We start from the raw sequence: 19,600 nt of genomic DNA on the forward strand, positions 1-19,600 counted from the left end.
TTGACAAAAAGGCAAGGCTTGCTGTCAAAGCTCTATAGTAGCATACTGTCAGGATGATGACAGTGTGATCACAACTGTGTTTCACATGGTGTCCTGCTGGATGATAACATCTTCTGTGTTGGGGGAAAAAAATGCCAGCTCCATCCTCTGTTAGTTTTGCCCCGTTTAAATGTCAATCCCTTTAATCCTGGTAGTGACAAATATAGAAAAATGTACTTGCTACTAAATACGTACTTAGTTGGCTAAAATGCGTATTAGCTGCTCTGAATACCTATCTGCTTAATACATTCAGTACTATTGAATGTATTTTAGTGAGAGAACGCTGCTGCTGATGCTCACAGAAGAACTTGGAGAGTTCATAATAGCATTGCTTAGTAGTGAATCTAGCTGTGCAGAACGTTCGTACATCAGCCTTCATGTTCGTCTTATAGCAGCAGTCCTGAACTTTGCTGAAAGATGTACTGAAAAGTTCAGTAACTTTTGGACCAGCACCTCCTTCGTGCATGACGATCTCCCCACTCCTGCTCCACCCCTTTAGTCATCTTCAGAGAGGGAGGCCAATAACCTTTTAGAATTGCTTCTCTTGCTTTCTGGGACGCCTCTCAGCCCCAGGTTGCTAAAGGGACAGTAGAAGCAGCAGCAGATCAGAAGATGCCCTCCACGGTTCCTGAGAGCTCTATGGCACTTTTGCAGTTTGTTAAGTTTGGGATCACACTCCTAATGTGTATAAAACTGGAGTACTGAAGAACCGAATGAGACAAATACAAACCCCACACGATTACTCGCTAAATTCTCCACAACAAGCCAAAGACATGGCTCCTCCCCAAACCCAACCGATCAAAGAATAATGAGCTCAAAGTGTGGATTACTTTTAAAAAATAAAACCACCTCCATGCCTTTTTGACTCTTCCTCACTCCCGAATGCATTGTCCAGTTGGTCCCAAACATTTTGGAAACATTCTATCCTCAGATAATATGGATTGTTATGTATTGATATTGCCATAGTCCATATAGAAGCCCCAATCAGGACTGAGGGCCTGTTGTGCTAGACGCTGTACAAACACACAGTAAAGGACAGGTCCTGCCCTGAAGAGTTTGTAATCTCCATTATGCCTGTGAAATATCAGCTGAATTGGTTTATTTATGTTAGCATTAGGGGGATAAGAAACTGTGATGGAATACATTCCTATATTCACACCCTACACACTGTTATAATACTCTGTGTACAAGGTATGCCTTGTAGGGTATCAGTTGAAGACTCATAATTTGCTGGTCAGTATTATTCTGATAAAATATGTATGGCAACATTGTATGTGCAGTTACAAGATTTCTCTGTATGATGTTAACAACACATGTTCCAAACCCCACAGCCCTGCCCAACCAGAAATTGGAAAACAGGTCTGTCCTAAACAAAGGAATGTGTGCTTGCCTTAATTTGCATTTAAGCAGTAAACAGAGTCATCAAAGAGGAAGGGAAAACAAAGAAAGTTCAAATAGATGAAAAACCAGCAGGGAACATCCTTCCACATAGACTCTTTGTCTCCTGGGTCTCAGCTGGAAATGTTTTCCAAGAAGGGTATTAAAACTATAAAAAGGAGGGACCAACACCCCAAGGGACCCCTGTCTATCTCCCTACCCAACTAATTCTCCACACCTGAGAAGACAAAAGGAAACAGCTATTGGACTGTGAGAGAGAGGTTCTGATCTGAAAATTTGCTCAGTAATCTGCTGGAGCATGTGGTGAGAAAGTTTGCTTTGCAACTAAGAGTTTCTTAAGTAGATACTAATAAGCATTTATCTTTATTTTTCTTGTAACCATTTCTGACTTTTGTGCCTCGTTACCTGTACTCACTTAAAATCTATCTCTTTGTAGTTAAGAAACTTGTTTCATTGTTGTGTCTAATCCAATGTGTTTAAGATAAAGTATCTAGGTAACTCTAAGGTAATAAACTGGAATATTATTCCCCTAAAGGAATAATGAACTGAGTATATGTGTACTGTCTAGCAGAGTGCTGGACAGTACATGACATACATTTCTTGGAGAAAATCTGGGACTGGGGGCATGTTGGGGTCACCTGGCAGTACAACCAAGGCTGGTGAAAGCCAGGGACGTAACTAGCAGGCTACAGTTACTCACACATGATATGGGTGTGGCTTGCATGCTGGAAGGCTGTTTGTGAGCAGCCCAGGTGGGAGCTTCTTCAGCAAGGCATTGTAAGGTACCAAAGGTTGCAGGACAGGGGTGACTCAGGACCCCCACCCCACCACTAGTCTGGACTGTGACCTGGTATGTTGCAGAAATGGCTGTTTTGCACCTTGGATTGTCCTGTGAAACTGTGCAAAGTAAAAGTCACAGTAGTATTGTACTCCTACTCCATTCTCACTTGGCACAGGAATAAATGATTATACAGGGAGCAAGGCAGTGGAGATTTGGGCTTTATAATGGAGAGGTAGTTTCACCCTTAACGGTGCAGAGCCTGGATGCTCTTCATACTATGCAAGGCAGTTGTAGGTCCTTCATCTAGAATCTTTTAAAAAAGAGAAATGGATGCTGTCTCACAGAGCAATGCAAACTTTAAACTGGTGCAACCATATTGCTTTAGATGAGCATATTCCTTTGAAAACCGGCAAGGGTAAAATCCAAAAGACCAGGATGCCTCAGGGGAAAGATGAAGAAAAGGGAGTGTGGTACAGATTAAACATGGAGGATAATGCGTGTAAGGAATGATGCAGTGTGCAGAGCTGTTGAAGCAATGGCTGAGTTTGCTTAAGGAGAGCTCAGATGCTATCCTAGGGTAAAACTGTGCAGTCTGAATGTTTTCTGCTTTCTAGCTGAATAGTTGCTCATCCCTTCCAGTGTTTCCTGAACAGTGAGAATCTTTAGACATAGAGGAATAAAACAGGCAGCCCGAAATGGTAGGATTTTATTTTTCCCTATGAAAGATGCACATGCAGTCAGGATTATGCACATGAGTCCCTGTCAGACTGGGAATTAGTCCAGTTTGACAGGGATTTGTGATAAAACATGTTATCAGTTAATGTCTGCATACTAAAGAGTCGTGTTACTTATTTGTGGCAACCATCAGCTATGGCTAGTAGTAATATTAATATTTTAATTTAGAAAGGTACTTTTGATTTTGCTGATAGTGCAAGCAGGTTGTTATCATTTAAAAAAAAATTGTATTACTTTATATTTTCACTATGATTAAACACCTTCAGTTCAACTCTGCCCTCATGTGTCCCAGGATAAATCAGGAGTGCCCCGACTGAAGTCAGTGGTCCTGCAGCTGTCTAAAACCAGTGTAAGGAAGATGTGTAAATCAGGCACTTTGCTCTTGCACTCCGTTCCCAATCATGCATCAGCAAAATAGGTGTGGGGTGTAGGGTGTGAGTGAATGAAGTCCGGGCTTCTCGCATGCAGGTCTCACCTATATCTGGTGCCAGTGACGTGCCAGGGGGCAGCGATGGTGTGGAGGTGCCACGGGGTCCATGCAGCTCCTCAGGGATTTGCCAGGTTTGGGTGGCTGGGCCTGAACCCTTTTCTGCAGGGAGGGTTTGATCAAACCCCAGTCTTTGCATGGGGATCTCTGTGAGGGAACCCCATGGAGATTTTTCTCCCCACAAAGCCCCATGCTGAAGGGTTTAATGTGTGTGGGTCTGATCTGGTCTTAAAATCTTTGCTAAGGGTTTAATAAACCATATCTAAATGCGTTAAAGTACTTGCACCAACCTGTCTCCACCACAGAATGGAACAAAGGGACAGAGTGTAATTTTGGTGGGTCGTGGAATTGGGGTGGGGCTGGTGGGTGCAATGGCAGTTATGTCAAGTTGGATTTGGATGGCTTCCTGAAATGTTCATTTCCAGATACTCATCAAAAAATAAAAACACCCCCCCCTACACACACAAATGTAGTAGTTGTGTAAAGAGTGTAAATATTATCTGATTGGATTCCAGTGACAAACCCTTTAAATCTAAAATTATCACAATGTACAGCTAGAGGCAGTAACTGAAGCCAGGGTTGTGCTGTGCTAGGCATTGTACATACACATTATCACAGACATAAGAACACATGAATGGCCATATTGAGTCAGACCAGTGGTCCAACTAGCCCAGTACCCTGACTTCCAAGAGTAGCCAGTGCCAGATGCTTCACAGGGAATGAACATACCAGGGCAATTATCTAGTGATCTGTCCCCTGTGGTCCAGTCCCAGCTACTGGCAGTTGGAGTTTTAAGGATACCCTGATCATGAGGTTCCATCCCTTTGACCATCTTGACTACTAGATGTGGACGGGCTTATCCTCTATCTAATTCTTTAATTGAACACATTTATACTTTTGGCCTTCACAAGATCCCATGGCAATGAGTTCCACAGGTTGACTGTGCATTCTGTGAAGAAGTATTTCTTTGTTTGTTCCAAACCTGCTGTCTAATAATTTCATCGGGTGATGCCTAATTTTTGTCAGATGTAAAGGGGTATGTAACACATCCCTATGCACTTTCCCCACACCATTCATAATTTTATAGACCCCTATCATATGTGCCCTTACCTGTGTCTTTTCTAAGTTGAACAGTCCTACAATACCTGCCCCAAAGAATTCATAATGTAAATAGACCAGGCAAAGAGTAGGAGAAGAAACACAGACACACACACAAGTGAAATGACTCCACCAAGACACACAGCAGGTCAGTGACAGTTGTGAACAGAACCCAGATATCCTGAATTACAGGGCAGGACCCTGTTTATTGGACTATGGTGCCTGTTACTCTTGGCTAATGAAGATTTTTGTTGGGGAGTATACCTCTATATTTATATACAAAGCTGTGTGTAGATATATGCAAATTTTCCACAGAGTCCTGCAGTGCACTTTACTCTCACTCAGGCAAAATTTCCAATGCTGTTCTCTCCTGTTCTGTGGCCAGATACTGTCCTGATAGGTGTAACCAGAAGCGCCGACTCCGTGGGTGCTTCGGGGATCAAGAATCTACTGAAAAAATAAGGGGTGCTTAGCACCCACAAGCCACCAATAAGCGACAGGAGCACATACATGGCACACAGTGAAACTGGAAGGCAGGAGAGCATCCACTGACAAAAACGAAAGTCAGAGCCTGTAGGTGTAGCACAAGATTTGGCCCACTGAAAGCAAATAACTAGTTGCAGTGGGGGAGCTTTAGATTGGATATTAGGAAAAACTTTTTCACTAGAAGGGTGGTGAAACACTGGAATGCGTTACCTAGGGAGGTGGTAGAATCTCCTTCCTTAGAAGTTTTTAAGGTCAGGCTTGACAAAGCCCTGGCTGGGATGATTTAATTGGGGATTGGTCCTGCTTTGAGCAGGGGGTTGGACTAGATGACCTCCTGAGTTCCCTTCCAACCCTGATATTCTATGATTCTGTGAACTACAATGCAAGTAGGCTTAGACCTACCTGGCCATGCAAATACGTATAGAGTTGCCTTGTTAATAATAATCATAATATGAATAGAAGCATGTTAACTGGGGGCGGGAAGCGGGAGGGAGGGAGGTTGGATAATGTACAAACATTTCTTTTGTGTTTTCACTTGTGTTAACTTTTCAGTGCATCCTATCCAATCGGGTTGCATTGCATCATGGACATTTACCCACTCTTCTTTTCTTGAAGCAAGCTTTTCTTGTCATGGCTCTTCATGTTAATCAGATAGTGTTTAATCCTCCTCACACATTGGCGTAAATCAGGAGTAATTCCCTTGAAGTCAATGGAATTAAACTTGTATAAAGCTTGTGTGAATGAGAGAATTAGGGCCACAATATTTAACAGTCCAATCCACCTGCTCTCCTTAATATCATAGCTGCATACTGCATGTTTGCTCTCTGAACTCGCATAAATATCCAATGTGTGTTCTAACTATTTTTCTTGTGTTGAATGGAGTAGTCATCTGTATAACAGCATTTTTTTTAAAAATTTTCTCTAGATACTACCAGATACGAGCAGGGTTGAAACTTCCATCCAGGATTCCCCATAGACTGGCTGCAACAATCATAGAGCAAACAGGTGAGAAATTCATAGGAAAGTGACCTGATGAGAACTGGGTTCATTTGTTCAGATTGGGGAAAACAGAGTAAATGAGAGATAATCCAAGTACAAATCTGGGTTTAGATCCAGATCTGAACTTCTCCTAAAGCTCAGGGGCATTTAGAGACGGTGTTCTGGTTTGGCCTGTTAAAGAGATGGGCTCCAGTTCTGAAGTTTGAATCTGGTTCCAAACCTCATGGTATGTGTGTGAGATGCAGAGCCAGATTCAATAGGGAACCGTTTCTAGGGAAAGTGAAAATGTGAATAAACAACTCTCCTGGCTGCTGCACATGGGAATGAGCAGTTTGTGCTCAAAGACATGAAATGTATAGTAATGGCTAAAAGGAAGTTCAGGGAAGCACCTGGAAATCCAGACGCTTCTCTGCATTTCATCTGAGCTTGCTGAACCTCAAGAGGCTGCAGAATTGGGCTAGGAATGGCAGAATAAAAATTAAATCACCTATGTAAAAGCTTCCCTATGGTTTGCTGGACATGGGAATTCTCCATTTCCTGCCCGGAACTATTGGGTAGTATTCAACACTTGGCCACGTTGCACTACAGCGGTGATGGCGTTTCAGCAGCTGAGAATGGGAAGGCTATTGTTTATATAAAATATGACCAAATACACGGTGAGGTTTTGGCTGGAGGAAGCTTGACGCAGACCTGGGTGCAGAGTGCCAGGCAGCAGGACCTGCAAGGAGGTTAGTACGATTCCTCTGCGAGGCGTCCTTCAAGGACTCAGCAGAGCCCCTCCCAGAGGGCGGCACTGCCTGGGGAGGGAGCATAGTTTGGGACATGAGGAGTTCATTTAGTGCAACCCCGCTGCCGCTTCCACCCACACAGCCCATACAGAGCTCTGGTGGAATTAAAGCTGCCCCTTCCTTGGTGGAAGCTCTTGGGAGGGAAGCAATGGGAACACACTATCTTGCCTTCTGTCTCTCTCTGGGGTGTGGCCAGCATAGGAAGGTGCATTTGGCAATCTGACCTGTAAATGGTGTAGTGCTTTGGGCTCCTTCTGGACAAAGGGGACACTAGGTCAGTGTAAACAACTATGGGTCTAATCCAAAATCCACTGAAGTCATTTGGAATCTTTTCGTTAACTCCCGTGGGCTTTAGATTGGGCCCTGTTAGCAGAAGGCCGTGACGCAGGCTGTCTCCTAGAACACAGCGAAAAGCTATCAGAAGAACTACATTTTAAATCTAACTTTACCTTCCTGTTAAAAAAAGAATATAAGATAATGCAGTTCTGCATTGTAAACCAAGGGAATGAGCATATTGTCCAGGAAGCAGGTAAAACTACTTCCTTCCTTTCCTGTTTCTTCATTTCATTGACGGAGCTCCGAGCATTTTCTTCCTCCTAACATTTGTACATGCCTGAAAGACAAATGAGGCTGCAGCGTTTTCATCAGTCTTTTTTTAAAAAAAACAAAAAACAAAACAAAACAAAAAACCCTTATAAACCGAAGGCAAAACGTACAGTGGTTACAGGATTAGCAGCAGACTTGCAGAACGCTAATGCAATCCAGGCAGGAGGTTAATAGCTTTACAGGGCTAATATCAAGGCAGGGGTATTTAAGACGTTAAGGCTTTAAAAGATTCTTCCTTGGCTAACTTTGATAGGGTTTTGTAATTGATTCATACAGCCTGTGGAAGAGCATCATTTAATGGGGCTGAAGTTTAAGCTAATCAGTTGGACTGTTAGACGGCAATAGAGGTTTTCCTACAGGATGGGGAGCATGCAGATACTGGTCACGGAGTTGGTATACCATACTTTAAATGCTTTTTATTGATTATAAAACAAACCTTACTTACTTTACATTTATACCCCAAATATACTATACCAGAGTTCAAAGGTCAGAATGGTCCAATGGCCAGTCGAGGTTTCTTTTGTTGGGTAAGATCATAAGATGCTGGGAGCCGGCAAAACCACATTTATATTCACACGGGACTCTGGATTAATAAACGACATTGATTTGCAGAAATTATAAGCATTCATTTATAGTTCATTTTGTTGCGTCATCGGTTTTTTGCCTTTGTTTACTAGGCCCTTTACCCACTCAATTTTAAAGACACAGCTTCAGGCGGGCCGCCATGATTTAAGGCGTGCCATTTTCTTTAATTTTTATACAATTTTACATCAGTCCATTTGATGTTATTTCCTTTTTTGATGATTTTTCGTGTTTTTCTTGGAATATAAGATTGTTTTGGCACAAAGAGTTCTAATAGTCCTTGACTTTAATTCCTTGCTTCAGTTGCTAACTTGCAAAGCATGCATTCATGTTGACCATGCGTCATTCATACCAGGCCTTTATGACCTAAAACACATTACATGGATATATGAATCACAATGTGTGTGTGTATATATACACACCCGCCTCTTGATACATGATTAATGCCATTAATTATTGTATTACTTTACAATTTTGCAAGCAATTTAATTTTATATATTACTTGCTTTACATTTTTTTGTTGCTTTTTTATTCGGTAGTATAAACAGAGCATAATAAAGGTTAACAAAATTAGTAATGCAAATAATATGACAATAGGATGTTTAATATTTGATCATTGTGGAGCAAAATGTTTGGTTTTTTTTTAGCTGAGCAGACTTAGATAATATTTTTGTATATTGCCTGATTTTTGCCTTTATTAATTTTTTTTATTGTTTCCAATGTATTTTTAAATTGAAGGACCAGTTTACATTTTTTGGTTTTTAAACTATTTTAAAAAAATAGAGGACGTTGGTAAATAATTTTATTAATAATGACCTTTGTTAATTACATTAATATGACTTAATTGGGCCTTTGTTTGTTATACTTTTTTTAAATACACGTTTTTAGTGGTTACCACACAGATACACCCATTGCCTAAATTAAACACTTTTTTGCCATTCGTGGCTAAATATTGCATGGTACATTGTTTGCTTAAATGGTTTAAATGACATTTCTCTAGGGACCAAGTTAGTTGTGGGCACACCCATTTGCTTTGTTTTTACTTTTTACAATGTTTTGTTAATTTTATTAATTTGTATTTTAATTATGTTTCACTTATTTTTATTCACTTTTTATTAATAATTTTTGGCAACTTCCAGGCCACGGCTGCTTTTTACTTTCCCCTCAGAGTGGCTTGATTTTAATTAAACTTTATATATATTTTTTTATTTTGTAATTTGTTGATTTTATATATGAGGATTTTGGAACCATTTAAAAGGCCATTGCCAAATACTTAGCAGATTAACCATTTTTTTAATGTACTATATTTTATAGTTTGCATTTGTATACATTGTATTACTAGTAAAGTTTTATTGTTAATTTTAGACACACCAAATAGATTTACATTTACAGATGTTTCTAAGGTTTGGGCTTGTTTTAACTGGAGATCCACACTTCTTATTCCTTGTTTCGATAATGCACCAAAATGTTGTGTTACATGTGTCTGTATAGCCCCCCAAATTTTACCCAAAACTGACATTTGTTTGGTAACGTTTTAATATTAAATGAGTTTAAAACTTCGTCTTCAATGCTACCTATGATATATTTTTCTATACCTTTTTTATTTTGTATAGTTCATTCTTTTTATTGTTGTTGCCATGCTTGTAATAGAGGCAAGGCATATGGCGTACACTTTGGCTGTTGTGCACTTACGTTTACTTGCACTTTTTTTAACCATATTGTTTGGTTTACAATAGTTGGGTCTTTGATTACTTTTTCCCTCCTACATGAGTGCTCGTCTGCCGTGATTCTTGGTGCGATTTTGTTTACTGGTATTTTATTAAGCAACATAAAAAAGACCATATTTTTGAAAATATATTCCCCCATTAATTTTCCTAAAGCAACTTAATTTGATTCTTATGGAAGGATTTGTATTTACACCATATTTTTATAACTTAAGAGCCATTGATTTATTTTATTTCACATGAGTATTAGCCAGTTTTTGTTTATTAGTCACATTTAGGGTGACTACATTAAATTTTAAGCTTTAAAAGGTACAGTTTAGAGTACTTATATTTAGCTTAAATTTAGTTATAATAAAAACAAACCTTAGGTGACCTTTTTTTTTAGTATGTACAAATATTTTTATTGCTCTTTTAAATTTTTTGGCTTTGTATATTTTCATGTTACATTTTTTTCGGTCATATTTTAAATGTTACCTTAAACGTTGTGGGTTTTTTTACATTTGATTTTGTTTGGTCCTGTTTTTTTTTTCATTTTGTTCCACAAGTAGTCAAATGTATTGTTTCCTTTGATTTATACCTTCATTTTAGAGGTGCTTCCATATGTATAGTCATGTACCCCTAATTTTTTCCAAATATTTAAAAAACATAAAAGCCCCAAACCATATTTTTACCCTTTTTGAATTATGAGAATTCTTCATATTGAAACCATAGCCCTTATTCAATTGGAATAATGTCTGATGCTTTTGGCCATATTATTTTAAATACTTACACTAACCTTTTTTATTTTTGCTCGAGCTTCGGTATTATGATGTTTTTAAATATAACACACACAACACATATTTTTTACTAAGCACAAAATGCAAAGCAAAGCAAGCATAAGCAATAAACCAATTACAAAAATTGTAGCACCGTATTTGCACTTGAAATCCAAGGTCCGTAGAGGATAATTTTGGGTGCAATTGGGCATTTCTTGTCCTCTGTAAGATAAACTAAATGAAAAAGAAAGGAACATTATTTAATTTTTAGGCCAGAACTTTAATTGTGATGTGTGGACCCACTTTTTTGTTGTTGTTAATTTGCACTACAGTAGGTGAAATTTTATTTATGATGGAAAATGGTTTAACCCATTTAGACTTCAGTACATGATTTTTTTATGTTAATTTTAAATACTTTACTTGATTTTTGATTTTTTATAATTGATTGTTTTTTGACACACAGCTCCTGTATTTTTACTTGCTTTTTCAATGCTGCTATAGTTTTCTGGCACCAACTGTGAGAAACTCTTGCGATTTCCCCCTTACATGAATTGCCTTTTTTACAGCTTGCCACAACAGCCATACTACGGCCGTTTGCTTTTACTGGCATTAGGCTTGTACAGCTGTACATATTTTTTAAACATGTTTTTTAAGGTATCAAGTATATTACATCTGGTTCCACCGCACCTTCCATCCAAGGGCATGTCCCAAATGCAATAAATTTCTTCTCTAACAGAGAAGGGGCTTTAACTTTAGTCCATGGAGGTGCCTCTTCCACTCCTTCATTTTTTTAAAAAAAATAGTTTTTTAAACATTATTACACTAACACCATGTGGTATCGCCCCATGCGTTTTTTTCCCCTCTCACACGTTTTTTACAAATTTTACAAATAAGGAGTTACCCTTATTAGTCTTAGACAAGTACTCCCCCAACACTGTAAGACCCCATCTCCAAATCCGGCACTCCTTAATATCTCTCCCCACTCTGCATTCTCCACCACTTGTTAGACCCACAATAGAGGTCTCCCTACAGGGTGGGGAGCAGGAAGATACCGGACACAGTGTTGGTATGCAATACTCTAAATGCGCATTATTGATTACAAAACAGATCTTACTTGCTTCATATTTATACTCCAAGCATACTATACCAGAGTCCAAAGGTCAGAATGGTCCCGATGGCCAGTCGAGGTTCCTTGCGTCAGGATAAGATCATAAAATGAGGGGAGCTGGCAAAATCACATACATATCCACACAGGACTCTGGATCAATAAACTGTTCTGATTTGCAGAAATCATAGGCATCCATTTATAGTTCATTCCATCACGTTATTGGTTCTTGGCTTTTGTTTACTAGGCCCTTTACCTGAATAATTTTAAAGAGACAATCCTAGGTGAGCCGCCATGATCCGAGGCGTGCCATTTCCTCCAATTCTTATACAATTTTATATCAGTCCACTTGGTGTTGTTTCCTTTTCTGATTTTTCATATTTTTTTCAGACAATCATAAGATTGTTTTTGCACAAAGAGTTCTAATAGCCCTTAACCTTAAGTCCTTACATTGGTTGCTAACTCGCAATGCACATATTCATGTCAAGCACGCATCATTCATACCAGATATATATCTCTATCTCTATCTGTATGTATCTATATATATCTCCCAACAGGACATGGGGGTTGTACTAGATGACCTTCTGGGGTCCCTTCCAACCCTGATATTCTATGATTCTATGACATTTCTTTATTCTGTTGTCACTGATTTGCCCAAGTATCAGAGGGGTAGCCATGTTAGTCTGGATCTGTAAAAGCAGCAAAGAGTCCTGTGGCACCTTATAGACTAACAGATGTATTGGAGCATAAGCTTTCGTGGGTGAATGCATGCATCCGACGAAGTGGGTATTCACCCATGAAAGCTTATGCTCCAATATGTCTGTTAGTCTATAAGGTGCCACAGGACTCTGATCTGCCCAAGTGCATATATAGATATTTGTGTGTGGGTGGGGAGGAGAAATTAAAACATTGCAAGTTTTAATAATATGCACTATGAAAGAGGCAGCCCTGGCAGCCCAAAGTATTATAAAATCATGAGTCAAAGCCCCAAAATTCATGAGATTGACTTTAAAATTTGTGATTCTTTCTATTTGTCTTCTGTTTTATTGAGACCTTTGCATTCAGATTTTTCAAGGTTTCTCCACAGCCATGAGGACCAGGAACTTTCTCTTTCAAAAAATAAAAGCTGACATTTTCATTTCAGCAGCTGGGATGCTAAGAAAAATAAAAATAACATGAGACTTGCAATAAAACCATGGGAGGTGACAACACTTGAAGATGGTGGGGAATGAAAGAAATAAGTATTTTCCGTTGCAGAAATAGCATAGCTTTTAGCTCCCAAAACTCTTCAATGAGAAACAAAATCAGGGACCAACCAAACTTGTGAATTTGAGACCAGCCCTTGGGACTTCCAGGAACTTAATATTAACTAACTTATATAATGTAAATGTACATATATAACATAAGGCAGTACATGTACAGTCCTGATGTTAATATGTATGTTTTTTCTTGGAAATGGAGAGAAATTCCTTGGCTTTACCAGCAATGAAAAGGGTGAGGGGAGGGAAATAAGATGTTAACTGACCTGTTAAAGAGGAATCCTTGATGTGGACTTTGATCTGTAGGATCATTAGTCTTTGTGGGCTGTACCTCCATGTCTAAGGCCTGGTCTACACTGCTGCTTAAGTTGATGTAAGTTACATCGCTCAAGGGTATGAAAAATATCACCCGCCTGAGCAATGTAACTTACATGGACCTAACGGGGTGTCTACACCATGCTATGTCAGTGGGAGACACTCTTTCATCGACTTAGCTTCTTCTTTGAGTGCTTGCTCATGTCGATTCCATCCAAGCAGGTATGTGCGTGCCACGTGCATGGTTATTGGAAGGTTTTCCCCCTAGCAGTACCCATCAGGTCGGCTGTGGAGCCCCATGGAGTTGTGCCTTCATGGCAGTATATATATATATATACATATATATATAGGTCCCTGCTGACCCACCACCTCTTCAGTTCCTTCTTACTGGCTGTGACAGTCATTGGAGCTGCTTCTCTCTCTTGCTAGGGCAAGCGATCCCCTAGTGGACTTTCCTATTTATATCTGTAAATAGTTTTAATTAGAGTTAGTTAATGTTTTTAGTATAGGATATTTAGTTAGATAAGTTTCTGTTGGGATTTATTCCCCCCACATTCCCCCAGGGACTGGGGTATGCCTTGGTCTCAAGGCTTCAAACTGTGTGGGTCCTACCAGAAGCCAATGCCCAGGGGAGACCCTCATGACTGCTGCGTAAAGTGCTTGGGAGAAGCCCACCAGACTGACAAGTGTAAAATCTGTAGAGGTGCCACCCAAGAACCAAGAAGGAGAGGGACTTTAGGTTGAAACTTCTCCTTATGGAGTCAGCTCTTTATCCCCAGCCGGCACAGCACTTTGGTGCAGAGCGCACTGGCCTCATTGAGAGACAAAGGACTCGGGGTCTAGAGACCCCGGGCGCTGCCAATCTCTGCCACCAAAGATGAGCTCTGTGGCTTCCCGGCACCACTTTCACTCACTGGTGCTGCACAGAAAGTAAAAGAGAGTCGAGATGAGGCGTTCGCCCACAGTGAGAGCAATCTAGTGTGAGGGTCCCCATAGAGTGCATCCCGTGCCAGGACACTCAGCCCCTGCTCCAGCAAAACCAGCAACCTTGACTCCGGCATCATAGGCAGGTCTGCCGAGTCTGATCCCTTTGGAGTCCCCGGCGTGGGAGAGCCAAATGGGGGAGTTGGATCTTCCATCCACTCCAGACATGTTTGAGGCCACCAGGAACCTCATCGTGAGGCAGCACCGGCACCAGACAGAGGAGCCGTGCTTTCTAAGGGCAAACCAGCCATGATGTGGTGCTGGTCACCCTCCACTCGCCACTGCTCTCTGGCACCATACCACTAATCACCGAGGTCGGACTCAACTTCTGGGTCGGAGCCAGAATCGTACATCTCCAGATGGAGCCAGCATCACTCACATCACCATTTGAGGCAAGAGGATGGTCAGCAAGTTCTCATGATGTGCTGACCACCAAAATGGCAGGTGCCCACACAGGAGCCTTTCTGGACCCCGTGGGTGTATCATCAAGCCCAGGGGACAAGCTCCAGATCTCTGTCTATCACCTCGGACAGGCAGATCCCCACATCATCCTCCATGGTGTGGGAACCTCCACAGGGATCAGAGCCCAGTTGTGACGGTTTAGATCACAGAAACCCCCTTGGGATTGCAAACTGATGTACCAAGGCTACTTCTGCCCCTGCTTTCCCTGCCAGCTTGGGACTCCAGCACCCTGTCTTGCTGAGCCAGACATGCCAGTCTGCTCCAACACAGACCAAGGGTCTGAACCACATGCCCCAAAGCTGCAGGCTTAACTGAAAGCAACTTAAGAAGTGTTCCTGCCTTTAACACTCAGAAGCCCAACTTCCAATGGGGTCCAAACCCTAAATAAATCAGTTTTGTCCTGTATAAATCTTATACATTGTAACTCATAAATTGTTCGCCCTCTATAACACTGATAGAGAGGTATGCACAGCTGTTTGCCCCCCCCTCAGGTATTAATACATACTCTGGGTTAATTAATAAGTAAAAAGTGATTTTATTAAATACAGAAAGTAGGATTTAAGTGGTTCCACGTAGTAACAGACAGAACAAAGTGAATTACCAAGCAAAATAAAATAGAATGCACAAGTCTATTTCTAAGAAAACTGAATACAGATAAAACCTCACCCTCGGAGGTGTTTCAGTAAGCTTCCTTTTACAGACTAGTCTCCTTCTAGTCTGGGTCCAGCAATCATTCACATCCCCTGTAGTTACTGTCCTTTGTTCTAGTTTCTTTCAGGTATCCTTGGGGGTGGAGAGGCTCTCTCTTTAGCCAACTGAAGACAAAATATAGGGGTCTCCCACAGGCTTAAATAGACTTTCTCTTGTGGGTGGAGAACCCCTCCTCTCTCCTATGCAAAGTCCAGCTACAAGATGGAGTTTTGGAGTCACATGGGCAAGTCACATGTCCATGCATGACTCAGAACTTAGAGGTAGCAGCCATGGCTCACATGCTAGCTTGAATGTCCTCATGTAGACTTCTTATGTGGATTGGAGCCTCCCAAGATCCATTGTCCCTTAAGTGCTTTTTGACTGGGCACTTAATTTGCACATTCCTTTCTCAAGAAGCTGACTGAATGCTTTACAAAGGCTATTTAAAAATCAAGCCAGTTCACAGCCAATATTCATAATTTTGAATACAAAACTGATACATGCATACAAATAGGATTAATAGATTCAGTAGATCATAACCTTTGCATAGATATGATACATGGCATATGTAGCATAAAACATATTCCACTTATGTCATATATATATTCATAAGCATATTTCCATAAAGCCTTATGGGGGACACCATCGCACCAGTGTCCAAGCCGGCACCGAGGCCAACACCAAGGCCGGGACTAGGGCCAGTACCACCCCTGCCTCCGTGCAGGAAATCATAGAATATCAGGGTTGGAAGGGAACTCAGGAGGTCATCTAGTCCAACCCCTGCTCAAAGCAGGACCGATCCCCAATTAAATCATCCCAGCCAGGGCTTTGTCAAACCTGACCTTAAAAACTTCTAAGGAAGGAGATTCCACCACCTCCCTAAGTAATGCATTCCAGTGTTTTACCACCCTCCTAGTGAAAAAGTTTTTCCTAATATCCAACCTAAGTCTCCCACACTGCAACTTGAGACCATTATTCCTCATTCTGTCATCTGCTACCACTGAGAACAGTCTAGAGCCATCCTCTTTGGAACCCCCTTTCAGGTAGTTGAAAGCAGCTATCAAATCCCCCCTCATTCTTCTCTTCCGTAGACTAAACATCACCAGTTCCCTCAGCCTCTCCTCATAAGTCATGTGTTCCAGTCCCCTAATCATTTTTGTTGCCCTCCGCTGGACTCTTTCCAATTTTTCCACATCCTTCTTGTAGTGTGGGGCCCAAAACTGGACACAGTACTCCAGATGAGGCCTCACCAGTGTCGAATAGAGGGGAATGATCACGTCCTTCGATCTGCTGGCAATGCCCCTACTTATACATCCCAAAATGCCATTGGCCTTCTTGGAAACAAGGGCACACTGTTGACTCATATCCAGCTTCTCATCCACTGTAATCCCTAGGTCCTTTTCTGCAGAACTGCTGCTGAGCCATTCGGTCCCTAGTCTGTAGCGGTGCATGGGATTCTTCCATCCTAAGTTCAGGACTCTGCACTTCTCCTTGTTGAACCTCATTAGATTTCTTTTGGCCCAATCCTCTAATTTGTCTAGGTCCCTCTGTATCCTGTCCCTACCCTCCAGCGTATCTACCTCTCCCCCCAGTTTAGTGTCATCTGCAAACTTGCTGAGGGTGCAATCCACACCATCCTCCAGATCATATATGAAGATATTGAACAAAAACGGCCCCAGGACCGACCCTTGGGGCACTCCGCTTGATACCGGTTGCCAACTAGACATGGAGCCATTGATCACTACCCGTTGAGCCCGATGATCTAGCCAGCTTTCTATCCACCTTATAGTCCATTCATCCAGCCCATACTTCTTTAACTTGCTGGCAAGAATACTGTGGGAGACCATGTCAAAAGGTTTGCTAAAGTCAAAGAACAACATGTTCACTGCTTTCCCTTCATCCACAGGACCAGTTATCTCGTCATAGAAGACAATTAGATTAGTCAGGCATGACTTTCCCTTGGTGAATCCATGCTGACTGTTCCTGATCACTTTCCTCTCCTCTAAGAGCTTCAGCATTGCTTCCTTGAGGACCTGCTCCATGATTTTTCCAGGGACTGAGGTGAGGCTGTCTGGCCTGTAGTTCCCAGGATCCTCCTTCTTCCCTTTTTTAAAGATGGGCACTACATTAGCCTTTTTCCAGTCGTCCGGGACTTCCCCCGATCACCATGAGTTTTCAAAGATAATGGCCAATGGCTCTGCAATCACATCCGCCAACTCCTTTAGCACTCTCGGATGCAGCGCATCCGGCCCCATGGACTTATGCATGTCCATCTTTTCTAAATAGAAAATATCTAAATGAAATATCAGCATGAGAGAGCCCCTGCATGTTGGAGGGTTAAGAGGACCCAGTGCTTCAAAGGGCATCATCCTCTTCCTCCCTGGACGAGGCAGTAGAGGGCTCATCTGCCACATTTCCTTCTATGGACAATAGAGACCATCAAGAGCTACTCAGAAGGCAGCACAAAATCTGTGCCTCTAGGCAGAGGTGCTGTCAGAAGAAGTGGATGCCATGACGGGTCCTTCAAAGGTGCCCTTACCCTTGATCAAGACTATCCAGAATACCACCAAGACCCTATGGCAAACTCCCGCCTCCATTCCCCCCATGGCCAAGAGGGTGGAAAGGAAATACTTTGTACCCTCCAAGAGGTACAAATACCTATTCACCCACCCTCAGCCGGGCATGCTGGTTGTGGAGGTGGCAAATGCAAAAGATAGACAAGGGCAGCAGAGTCCTACACCCAAATTTAAGGAGGCAAAAAAGATGGACCTCTTTGGCCATAAGGTCTTTTCCACCGGGGGGCTCCAGTTTCGGCTTGCCGATCAACAAGTGATCCTCAACCATAATAACTGTAGCTCTTGGAACACTTTATCCAAGTTTAAGGAGTTATTCTCAGCTGACTCTCACTCCAACTTTGGAGCCATCCTCGAGGAGGGCAAGGCTATTGCAAAGACCTCCTTGCAAGCTGCATTGGACTCAGCGGATGTCCGCATATTGTCCACCACTATAGCCATGTGAAGGCACTCATGGCTGCAATTTTCGGGCCTCCCACATGAGGTCCAACAAATGATTCAGGGCATGCCCTTCAATGGCTTGGGTCTGTTTGCAGAACAAACGGACTCTAGGCTCCATAGTCTCAAAGACTCAAGAGCAACATTAAAATCTCTGGGGCACCATACGCCAGCCCCACAAAGAAAGCATTTTAAGCCTCAGACCCGCCACGCTTCTACCCCTCTCAGCCCAGAAAAGATTACGGAACTCGGCGAGGCAGTCTTCAGCTCCCAAGCAAAACTTTGAAGGTATACCTGGGGGCGATGCACCAGTCACAATCCCAGATCCTTCTCCCTGTTTTTTGAATCATCTATCCCATTTCTAACAGGCCTGGGCCCAGATCACCTCGGACCAGTAGGTCTTGCACATGGTAGAATTGGGATATTCTCTCCAATTCTGTTCCCTTCCTCCCTCCCATCCCCCTTCCCTGTCTCTCTTCATGGACCGTTCTCTTGAGCAACTTCTCTATACCGGAAGTGCAAGTGCTTCTGGAAGCTGGAGCCGTAGAGGAGGTCCCTCAGGAGTTCTGGGGAAAGAGTTTCTATTCCCGATATTTCCTAATCCTGAAAGCCAAAGGTGGGTTAAGACCCATTTTGGACCTGTGGAACCACAACATATTCATGACAAAGCTGAAGTTCTGCGTGATCTCTCTGGCTTTCATTATTCCCTCCCTGGAGCCAGAGGACTGGTACACTGCCTTCGACTTCAAAGACACATACTTCCATGTGTTGATCGTGCTCTCCAACAGGTGGTTTCTCCACTTTGTGGTCAACAATGCCCATTATCAGTTTGTGGTTCTCATCTTTGGGCTTTCGGTGGTCCCTCGGGTGTTCACCAAAGCATGTCGGTTGTAGCCGCATTCCTGAGGAGGTGACAGGTACAAGTTTTCCCGTACCTAGACAACTGGCTTGTCAAGGGCCGTATCAAACACAAAGTGGAACAGCATGTGAACCTCATATGATCGACTTTCAAAGAGCTCAGGCTAATACTGAATGTGCCAAATCAACTCTAACCATTACCCAGAGGATAGAGCCCATCAGAGCTCTCTTAGATTCAGGTCAAGCCAAAGCATTCCTTCCAGAATACTGTTTTCTGACTAAGGGTGCCATCATAGAGGCGCTAACGCGATACCCCATCGCTATGGCTCAAGGTTGCCTAAAGCTGCTTGGTCACATAGTTGCTTCTACGTATTGTGACAAAGTTCCTCCTCTGCCTCGGTGTGTCCCGCGCTTATTGGCGGATTTGCTTGCCTCAGA

General features: G+C 42.2%; 1 protein-coding gene across 1 annotated transcript in view; it reads left to right on the forward strand.

Annotated features, from left to right (window-relative positions):
* The window catches only part of FAM135B (family with sequence similarity 135 member B), a 322,054-nt gene that overhangs the window by 125,004 nt on the left and 177,450 nt on the right, over window positions 1-19,600 (forward strand). Inside the window, exon 3 of the mRNA XM_073330058.2 lies at window positions 5,950-6,029. Within this exon, the coding sequence (XP_073186159.2) occupies window positions 5,950-6,029 (80 nt within the window). The remainder of the gene's footprint in view (window positions 1-5,949; window positions 6,030-19,600) is intronic.

This window comes from Lepidochelys kempii, chromosome 2 (assembly GCF_965140285.1).
Source record: "Lepidochelys kempii isolate rLepKem1 chromosome 2, rLepKem1.hap1, whole genome shotgun sequence".
In the NCBI taxonomy this organism is placed as follows: Eukaryota; Metazoa; Chordata; order Testudines; family Cheloniidae; genus Lepidochelys; species Lepidochelys kempii.